This window comes from Aphis gossypii, chromosome 2 (assembly GCF_020184175.1).
Source record: "Aphis gossypii isolate Hap1 chromosome 2, ASM2018417v2, whole genome shotgun sequence".
Taxonomy (NCBI): Eukaryota; Metazoa; Arthropoda; class Insecta; order Hemiptera; family Aphididae; genus Aphis; species Aphis gossypii.
This window is the reverse complement of record NC_065531.1, coordinates 59,792,345-59,804,541: the sequence shown is the minus strand read 5'-3', so window position 1 is coordinate 59,804,541 and position 12,197 is coordinate 59,792,345. Positions and strand designations below refer to the sequence as shown.

Genomic DNA, 12,197 nt, shown 5'->3' with positions numbered 1-12,197 from the left:
ACCTATTGAATTATGAAAATATCAAAAACTATATAACATTGTTCTTAAAAGCGATAAATCGTAAATATTAAATTTTAGTTGCCGGTTTGTCGTTATTTCTAAATAGACGTGGTGGTATGCACCTCACAGTTTATTTTGAACTTTAATTTTAAAAAAAGGTCACATGGAAATTCGGTAATACCTTGAGCGGCATGTATATATACAAACTATAAAGGTTAAGAACTGGCGTGCTTAATTGTATAGTTAAATTTAAAACAAAATTATACATCATATAAACAGATAAATAATGTATGTATCTAATCAAAGAAGGAGGTACATTACATATTTTGTTGTTGTTAGTATTTTTTTTTTGTTATTGCAGAATTTTTAATGTTAGTGCTAAGGAAGGTACTACTTATAAAACAAAACCCAAAATTTAGTGTACCTATTTAATTCTTTGTGTATACAATAATTATATATAATAATATTTTGTTCATTTAACTTTATCATTTTTATGAAAACCATACAAGTTTTATCTATCATATCGAGTGTAACTGCTGGGTAACTACTCCCCTCAAGCATTCATATCTTGAAATTTTCTTTGGCTTGCAAATTATGTACAATGTACATTATACATATTTAATATTATTGTGTCGACATCAATCAAGTATTAACTGGAAAACGTCATACACTTTTATATAAGATTGATATTGGTCGTTGAATCTACAAAAGTTTTCTATACTATATACTTTGGTCGATAGAAATAACATTAATTTTGAAATTGTATTGGTTTTATTTTTGAAAAATGTTTACTGATTTAGAATATTATAATTTATATTTAAAGAATATGCATTCAATGAACGATTAATAAAGATAAGATGTTTCGTTTCAGAATACAATGAGTAATATCGATAAAACTGTTCATTCTGAAGAAAATATTATCAATGACCCGGCACCAGCACCTGCAGCGGCAAATCCAGTCGCTGAATGTGAAATGGACGCACTTTTGCTAGGAAGAATCGGGGTAAGTAAAATGCATTTTAGTATGGATTAAATAATGGTATAAGAATTTAAAAAGTAGAGAATCGTAATTATCATACGACTTGGCTGCAGTTAAGAATACATTTGTTTATACTTAACGTAATATAATATTACTTTTAAGTTTATTGACGTAAAAACGTTTTTGACGACATAATGGGAAAAATACAAATTATTACGCTTATAGAATCTATAGATCTATACTATAGATGTTTTAAAATAGGCAAATACCTCTAAATGGAAAGGAATTAAAAAAAATCTGCTGCTTTGCACACTTCCGAGATCTTCATAATTATAAAATATTGATAAGAATATAGGTATATTAATTATATTTATGTACACCATGTTTATGTGGATAATAAGTATTTATCAATGTATATTAAAAAAAAAAAAATCAATTATACAAATTTCGAAGAAAAAAGATTGTCATTGTTACTGTTCTTGATTTAGTAAAAGTTCTTTTAAAACTTATGTAGGTGGTCTTGACGTAATGCAAAAGTAGTTCCGGTGTTTTTCACGATTAAGAAACGAAAAAAGTCTTGAGAAATACCCTTCCTGTTATATTTAATCCAGGGATTTTCTGTCAGTTGTAACTTATAACATTTAGTAATAAAAATGATTAGTATATTTATTTTTAAAAGTACTTAGATAAATTTTAAAAAGGTTGTTTTAAGTTAGGGTTTTAATTCAAACCCGCTTTATTTACTAACTATAGAGAGTTATTTTTGCGCAATAAGTAAAGGTAGGCTTAAAATTGTCGACGTGTGTTATAACTATTGTCTTGGGAAATTCTGTTATTGCCTGGATAGAACTTTTAAAGAAATTTAATTATTTCTTCAGATACTTGAAAGTGATTTACAACTCCCAATAGAATTTTATTAGAGTTATTCTATCTTGAAATTGATCACTATATATTTTATCCATATAATCATTTCATACAATTTCAAACTAAAAATTACATTTATAATTATTATACATGTGTGTGTCTATACATTGTGTTTTAAAAAACACGGGTTTCGTAAAATGCTTGTTGTCGAGGAGTTAAAAATGTTTAAAAACTTTCATTTAGTCTCTTTATTGTTACAATTTAGAAATACTTTTAAATATTTTGTGCACTCTTACTAAAGTTACTCACAACTTGTATGCACAATATATCGTGTACAGGTAATAAAAATAAAATTTTTATTTTTTGCATTTAAACAACTAATTTTAAGTATTAGTGTTATATAAATGTATACATTTATCAATACAATCTTACAAAATAATAAATTGAGTTTGTTTCGCGAATTCCTCAGAACTACAGTATACATTATCAAAATTATTGTATTATATTATTTTTAGAACATTTTGGGAAATTAGTTAATTGATATATGTACAATGTACATATACCTACTAATTATTATATTGATAAGGATTCTATTGTTTGAATAGAAAACTGTTCTAATTATTTTGTTTAAGAACTAACAATAGTTTTGGTTTTAATTAAAAAAAAAACTTATGGCTTCTGTTAAATTGTATTAGAAGTCTTTTCAATTGAAGAGTTGTAATACTAGTTATAAACACACTTCTAGTGCACGTGTTAGTTTAAACAAAATTACAATTCTGATGAGGGCATTTTACATAAAATGTATCAGTTTTATTATATAAATCAATCATTGGTTTTCCTTCTATTTTTATATCAAAGTTGATTTTAAATGACTTGTTACATAACATTAATATATTACATTTTTGAAATTTGTTATTTCATAGAATAAAATCGTTCAGATATGAGTGTAAACAATTTTTTTCATTAAAAATTAAATAAAAATAATTTTAAATATATTTTACATAATAATGTTTTCTATAAGAATTAATTCATATTGTAATATATAATTCCAATAAGTGAATTTCAATGTTTATAAAGTGTTATTACAATAGAATAACATTGTTTGTCACATAGATTTTTGAGTATTTAAATTATAATGCAACTATATATTATTATTAAAATATATAAGCGCCATATATTTAAAACTGGATATAGAAAAGAATACATTTCTATCAATAGGTATATTTTATATATATTTTTGGTACTTAAATTATTTGAATTTATTGGATAATATGTTGAAATAACACAGATATCAACCCCCAAAAACTCTACTGTAAAAATTCTCGTATCTGAATATAAAGCTTTGTATACTAATACACTACTACAATTTATAAAATAAAATTAGTAGCGTAACCATGGTTTAATATTTAATATTATTAACTCACATTATTAATTACTGTAATATATTTTCACTTATTATTATAAGCTAAACTAGATAATTTTATAAGAACAGGTCAAGTGATAAATATGAAAAAATTCTAAGTTTTTAACTTTAATTTTAAATTCTACTAACTACTAAGTCAGTAAATACTATAATATCCAGCCAGTATTAGGTCAAATCATGGCCTGACTGGTCTGACCCGTAGTTTCGCCTAGGTATACTTATTATTAATAAAAATATATGCATATATATTATATGTGTTTATTATATACTTGATATTTCTCAAGGCTTTCAAGCAATAATAATTATTATTTATTCAAATTATGGCTATGGATTTTTTGATTTGTTGAGTTAAAGATGAAAAAGATATTTGCATAATTAATTATCTTTTTTTTTTTTTACTTTAAACATAATTTTTGTGTTAATGGAAAAACAGTTTTTAATTTTAAACTCTGTGAATAATACGAAAGATTTTGATTATTGATTCAATAGTTTAAAATTATTATTACTTTTAATTTTTTTTTTAATATTAGTAAATAATAGTCATTTCTTAATTTATAGAGTGATTTGATTGTAAACGATTTTATCAATACTTAACTGTTAGTGAATGATGAGATTTACAGTAAATGATATTTTTTTTTTAACATTTTCAAAACAATTTTTGGTTAAATTCAGTTTTACTAAGAATTTTTTATGCATGCGATAACTTATCACTAGATATACATTTATAATTTAATATTAACTATAATATATAAATTATAATGATGAAAATATTTTAGTATAATATTGATGTTAAAGTGATGATATGGTTAACTGTTCAAATTGATATAAAGTATGAGTTGTACTAAAATTAGTAACTTTCATTATTTATGAAAGAAGAATAATTTAATTTTCTGATAAGTATCTATAAACTATATTAATAAAGAAATAAAATACACTAAAAATCATCTGTGAGTAATGATTTAATTTTTCCATAGGTAGCTAGGAAGCAATTAATTAATTTTGATGCTATCGACCTTTTTTTTAGTTTTTTGGGTGAAGTAATTAGTAAATGACTGGTAAATATAAAAATAATATTAGTTTATGAGTATGAACAGCTCTAAATAACTTTGTGACACTTTAGACTTTTTCTACTCTTAATTGACCAACTAAGTAGTTTAGATAACCAAAGCTTGATTCTAGACTTAAGTACACGTATCAATACGTACTAAGTGAATGCAATTCTTCAACAAATATAGCTATATATAAATAAATAATAAATATAATATATTATATTATAAGTTTATATATAGTGTACCTACTATTAACTGCTTAAAGTTTTATAATAATTGGTTAAAAATACAATTCATGAACTATACCTTATATTAAGTTAAAACATTGATTATGAACATTGGTATGCTGAGATTGTAATACAAAGATAAAATTAAATATGATTACTTTGATTTTAGTTAAATATTTAATAGTTGATTTGTATAAATCATTATATTAAATTAATTTAAAAAGAAAAATACATTATAATATTGTTACTCGAGAATTGGGCTATTTCAATTGTATTATTTATATAAGTTAGATTCGGTGTTTTATTAACAAAAACAATTTTAATTATATCGGATATAAAATTGATAAATATTATAATTTCGTATGTTTTTGTATTGGATATTTCTTTTCCTAATCTCCGTATAATAAAATTTAAACATATATTGTAGATGAAGCAGGTTGACTAAATGTAGCTCAATAATTATTACCGACCACCCAATAATATTAATATAATGTAGGTACCTATAAATTATAATGTATGTAATTATATTACATTATAATATTGGATACTCTATTAATTACATTATATTATGAAGTTGTATACTGGTATTTATTCACTTTAAACTTGAATATGATAACAAAATGTTTTCTAAGGCTTGATAATAATAGTGGTCTGTCGAGTAAACCAATAAAGTGTAAAAAATGGTAATTTTTACAGCTTTAAACTTTCACAATAATAATAATTGTTATTAAATAGCAAGTATTTTATAATTTTATAGAAAATTCTATGGGTGTATACGAAGTTTGAGTTGATAACTTTTTTATCCATATACATTTACAAACTAAAGTTTTGATGTTTACGGATAATTCTTCATAGATGTGGTGTGCAGATGTTGTCTCAGTATTAATGTAACTTGTACAAAGCTCTGGTTACAGATGCTAAAACTTAACTGTAGTCGTTTTTAGTAGGTAGTTATACTTAATGTGAATGTACTCGTTGTATATTGATGATTGGTCTTAGTGGCATTATAATGTTTGTAAACCCATTATTGTAGTATTAGATTTAAAGGCACCACAGTAGAATCTACAGTATAGATAAAACAACGGGAGGTACTTTGTTTTCTTTTGGATGATTTTGAATTAAATTAATTCACCTTATCTTTAAAAATTGCGTAGTACTTCCTTCAGTGAATATCCATCTATATTAAGTAAGATACAAAGTAGATAGACAACTGATTGGAAAATCGTTTTAGTGATTTCTCAAGGTTTCCGGTACGCGAGAATATATAAAAAGCACATTTCCGCAAATTAGCATTTCATAAAAAAAAAAGATAAATCAATAAATAAATCAAAAAAAAAATCAACGTTTCAAATGTCAAAATCTTAAACAAAAAGTATATATAGTTTTTTAGCTTGGAAACTTCAACAATCGTAATATACATAGTATTATAACGTTTTGTGGTTTTATTCTTATCATTGAATTTTTTTTTAAAGAATTAAACTTTAAAATAATCGAAGAAGTCGATTTTCTGTATCTGTTGAGTGTATAAACATTAAGCAGGTAACTGTAGTGGACATGTTAAATTTAAATTCAATATGAAATCATTTCATTTTAAAACGATTTGGAGGTAAGACGTTTCAGCATCTATTTCTATTGTTTTTTTTTTTTTTATATATAATTTATTTATAATTATTAATGTATTTTTTTGTTAGTAAGCTGAAATAATATTTGGAAAGAAAAATTGTATACATTATTTAATAATTTATTTTTAGTAATAGGATTATAATAATCTGAGAAGTGCTAAGAATATCTAAAAAAAAAAAAAATGTTTGGTTTAATGAACTGAAAATGTGTTAAAATTATTAAAATATTAGGTAATTAATATATCGATAAATAGATACGTCAATGTCAATTAATAATATATAATTAATAATCAATAATTTTGTTGTTGATATTTATACGAGACAATTTATAAATACGATATTCGATAAGTGTATACATGGGTATACACTATACATCTAAAAGTCTAAAAGCATTTGTAATATGAAACGCAAACACTTGTATGTAGTAAATCTCGTCAGTCACAATAAAACTGCAAATAATTATTATAAAAATATTTTTAAAAATGTAATAATTTTCTTTGGAATCTTAAATTTAGAAAAATTACCTATATTGTAAACACGAATACAAAAAGTAGGACAATTGAAACTGTTATGTTTTACAGTAGAAGTCTAGTGGGTTAATGGGTGTGTTCAATTTTTAATTTAATGATATATCATTGTTTATTATATTATCGAAATTCCAACTTAAAACCCTTATAACCATTTTTTTAAAAATTTACACTCAAATGTTTATTTCTAATAATATCAACTTATGAGGAATTTTATATTAATTTTTCAAGCCTTTTGATATCAAAAAAATTGTTATAGACATATAAAATACAAAAAAAAAAATATTATCATACATAGAAAATGGTAAACATTAATTGATAAATTTTCAAGTTTTCACGGTAATATTTGTAATTTGTAATTTAAGTATTTGGTGAACATTATAACATTCAAGTCTCTATGGATTACGGGGACTTAAAAAAAAATTATTTTGTTAAAATTTGATACCACGGTAATATTTCCGTTTTTCCATTATTTTTTTCTAGATTTTTTTTTATTGTCTTTAGAAGTACTTATGATAATATAACAAAGTATTAAATAGATCAAATTTTCTAACTGAAAACTATCATTAAATTTTTATTAGGTACTCCAAAAAGTGATGATAGATAAAAAACTCACATACGCACATACTTATTTGTAAAATTAATGATTTATCACTTTTCTCAAAGTCCAAAATATATTTTTATAAAAAAATGAATTTGAAACACTTAAATTAAACAAGTATTTAATGTTAAAAATTAATTTTAAATTACTTATTAACTAGGTTGGAAATAGTTATGCTGTTAAAAATATTCTTGTAGAAATTATGATATTTCAATTTCAAATTAAACTACTAATAATTTTAAAGTACTATAGTTACAGAATGAATAATTTAATCAATGTTTTTTGAAGAAGTAAGTTAGAATATGCATGAATTTAAATTTGCTTAAGCTTTAAGCGTTTTTTATTTACCAAGTTTTGATTTTTCCAAATGAATTTTTTTATGAATGTAAGTTGTTATAATAAATTATATTTTTAATTTAATTTAATAACATTTTGAAGAATATTTATACTTCTGTAATAAATATTATGTAAAATATAGTAAACTATAGTCGATTTTAATTCATAAGTTTGATCGATTGGATTATTATTATTATTATTGTATTTTATGATGTAGGTTTCTGGTAAATGTTTAAGAGGTAAATGTAGGTATTTAATAGCATGTTTTGAAATTAATTTATTAGTACCTATTCGATTAAAAATATATCAATCTTATTCATACATAATAAAATCTACTTTTATTCTAAACCTTGGATTTTATATTACTGGTCGAAAATCGAAAAATTGTTAAGGTCTAGTGGTCATCATAAATCTTAGTGATATTGTTTTTCAATCCATCAATGGGTTAAGTATTAAATAAGAGCTATAAAAGAGTAGTAAAAATGTAACATAGTATAGAATAATGGTTCAAATAGAATACTAGAAAAAAATAGAGTGATGTGCAATAAATTCGTTTTACGACTGTTGATTTTAACGCCTATCATGGTAATAGTGTATTGTTTTTTCTAAGATAAATTTTTTTCGTTTGTATTATTTTAAAGAAATGTAAGAACTCTACTTCATAGTAGTTAATTAGGTTCAACAAAAAGCAATACAATGTTCGGTCAGTACCCTTGAGGGTATTCTTATTCTCTTCAATTTATTCGCTCTAAAATATTCGAGTAGGTAGTAATAAAATATATTTGTTTCAATTTATTTTTTTAACTAATACCATTTTTATACCGGAGTTTTTGTTTTTCATTTGCACATACGAGAAGAAACTGTGTAACTTGAACTTGGATTAAGTACAGTTTTTGTTTTATTTGAAGAATTCAGTCGTACATTACTAATATTGTTGAATTTTTTTTATTTTAATGTTATAATTAAATTTGATAATTTTGTGTTAACATTTTACTAAAACCAAAACTTACCTATAAATGTGTCAAATTCAATACTTAATTATTTTAATAAAATAAAATCAGTGTTATTTTCAATATATATATATAAATTATGATAAATAAAATTGATATTAAAAAAAACATAAGTTTTTTTATGGATAAAAATATAAAAATTTTAAATTTGCATCTAAAACATTATATTCGTTGCTAGAGGGAAACCATTATAATTATTGATCCAGATGTACACTAATGTGCGTGTATTATGAAATTGTGTCTTATAAATTATCGGCATTTTATTATTGTATTCGGTATATTATGTAATTTAGGACAACGTTTGATACAAATAATTATTTATGGTTGAATTATAAGAGTTAAATCAATTTTTAATTATTTGTATTGGTTTTTATTCTTAATATTTGAATTTCAACATAATTTAATAATTAAACCATTAAGTTAAACATTTATATTACTGTTTATTATAAAGAATTTTAAAATTATAAAAAAAAGAAATATGTATTATATACATTACTAAATGTTAATGTGTTGTTTTTGAATATAATACGATCTTTTAGTCTTATATTTTTTAAATTGCCTTTATATTAATTTATGATTTGTTTTAAAAAGGAATGTTTTGTAACTTATTAAATAATAATATTGAATACGATTCTTAGTTTAAATAAATAAAAATAAAATATTTGGCTCATAAAACATTAAAATATTATGCTGTTTATTAGGAGATAATTATATATACAACAGAAATAAACGAAATTATGATGTAGAACAACTTGAGAAAAATAATTTATTTTGAAGATATGTGTTTAATGTCCATACTTAATAGTAATTTTATATAAAAATGATCTGTATTGGAAATCAAATAGTACTTTTAATTTCTCTTGGATTTATGGTTTTATTCAAATCAAAATATTTTAGTGTTTTGAAAAATGTATAAATATTTTGAGGTTGTATTATTTTCAGTTAAATGCAAATTCAACAATGGAATATAGTTCATAAATATTTGTCCATTACAAATAATGATATTATTTTTTGATATTATATATTTTTAATTTTAAGTTTTTAAATAAAATAACAAAAATTGATTTTATTAAAAATTATAATACTGATTTGTACTAAATTTTGGTCGTTTTTCATTATTCTTAGAGAGTAATGTATACATAAATTAAGAAACAACTTTTTAGTGTATCAACTAAATGAAATCTTATAACTAGAAATTGAATAAAAGACGTATAGATTATCTTTGTTACCTTAAATATAGGCATATACATTAAAAACCAAGTGAAATAAATAAATTTATAGTTTTGTTTTGAATTTTAAATTGTTTTTAGAATGCATAATAATTTAATACAATATGTAAATTATTGATATTTTTTAATTATTTAACATTTAAAAAAATGTATACACCTTGTAAACAAATGAAAACAAGTTAACAGTATGATGTGCCAAATTTTTAATGAAAAAACCTTAATTTTATATTGATTCAAATTTAATAAATTTATATTTTTAATCTATCTTTAAATAGCCAAAGTAGTTATGTGTTTACAAAATATTTACTTTTTATATTAATTATTACTATTGTTGTTATTATTTACCTAAAGGCAAAAAAAAAAAAAAACAAATTGAAAAATGATGAAGTTGTGATTTTATTATTTTACATAGAACTACAGTTGATAAAATATATAATATAGTAGGTGACCTAAAAAATGCGAGTAAAAGAAAAAAAGGATTAGAGTTATCTTATTAGGTAGGTATATAACTTTACTGTTCACTGCAAATGAAGTGTCTCAGTGACAAGTCAACGGGTGGTTTTTTTCAACTGGATAAAGGACCCCGTAGGGAAAAAAAGACAAAAATGCGAATTTGGCGTATTTGTATGTATTTGTGTGACAGACACACTGCGTCCAGGGCGTGGTCGTCTCGAATGTAACAAAATTACATATCAATTCAGCCCTAACACCACTATCACCTGCTCGACAGGAAACACGATTCTCGCTTTAATCTGGCCGTTGCGTATTTGAATAGACTGCATGGAAATTGATTGTGTGTAAATAATTCAAACGGATATCCAAGAAATGTTATTGAGACATCGAAGAAATCGAATAATTTCTGCTCTATAGTTACATAATATGAAAGTTTACTTTATTTTTCGGAGTTTTAAGTGAATTATGCATACGATGGATTATCTTAAAACTATGTGTATATTTTCAATTTTATCCGCGATCACTTTTTCATATAGAAGAAAATACAACAAAACTTTCTTAAGACGATATCTTTCAATTAAAAGTTGTATCTAATTGGTACACTTAAGAAAGTCAATATTTTTTAGTTTTTCGTTAGGTTGTTTACAAGTGCAAGAAAGAACTCTCAAAAATATCTAAAAATATTGTAAAATTTAGTCCATTTTTAACAAAATCAGTTTTGATATTATTTTGGTATAAATAAAAATTTAATTATCCTAGAACAGTAAAAAATTTTTCGTAATGATTTGTATAGTTTTGGTATAAACAAAGTATTTTGTCAAATCGATATATTTGTACGGTTTTACTGTGAGCTTACATTTTTATTTTTTATTTGTATTTACATGAATAATTATTATTGTATGTAAAAAATATCATATATTTCATTAGTATTGTAGTTAACAACTAAAACCATCAATAAAAAAACGTTATTTATAAGTATTTCTATAAAATTGAATATTTTAACGAATAATAACGATTACATTTGAAATAACCAATTCAAAGTTTTTTTATTTTCATTTTTTCAGTGGTCTACTTTTCAATTGATTTGTCTACTTTTAAAAATATTGAACGTAAATGCCAATTGAGTATACTTGTCAAAATCAACAGTCGTTGATAGAAAAAATTGTAAAACGTTAAATTGTGTACATCTTTTTTAAATAAACTGAATAAAGTAATAGTGTAAGTTTTAATATCATGTCAAAATGTCACAATCACACCAAAATCATATATTTATACCTAGACTTTCGTTACATTTTAATTTAATTTTTCATGTTTCAAAATGTTGTATTATATTACAATTTGTTTAGGGAAATGTCATAAAATAAATACAAATTTAAAACAAATTGCTGGTATTGTAATGTATTTTTAAAAAAGAAATGTATTATAAACTATATAGTTTTGTCAGTTTAAATTGATTACTCTCATAGTTTAATAAAATATTGGTGAACAAAATCTTACTCTTGTTATTTCCACATAATAGATGGAAAAACAGTTCATGATTATTATTATTTTTCTGTTTTAACTCTGTAACATAAATATATCATACATCATATGAGTTCTAGGGATAACATACTAATGCAATCATTATAAAATTCTAATTAAACTATTATTGAAAGTTATTTATTTATAAAGATAAACTCTTATCTTACGTCTTAGAAGAAAATAAAGTATCCATTATATTATTGCGAAGAGTTGTTTTTGGCTCCTAAAAAGTATTAAAATACAATATAATATATAATATAAATATAGTCATTTAGTATTAATGACGTACTTTATCATTTGACAAAAAACATATTTGTTGACTAACATTATTACAAAATGAAGTTAAAAATTTTAAA

General features: G+C 22.6%; 1 protein-coding gene across 1 annotated transcript in view; it reads left to right on the top strand.

The window, feature by feature from the left end:
• The window catches only part of LOC114122743 (prolyl endopeptidase FAP), a 218,834-nt gene that overhangs the window by 10,900 nt on the left and 195,737 nt on the right, over positions 1-12,197 (top strand). The window contains exon 2 of the mRNA XM_050199603.1: positions 872-1,003. Coding sequence (XP_050055560.1) covers positions 878-1,003 — 126 coding nt within the window. The 5' untranslated portion in view covers positions 872-877. The remainder of the gene's footprint in view (positions 1-871; positions 1,004-12,197) is intronic.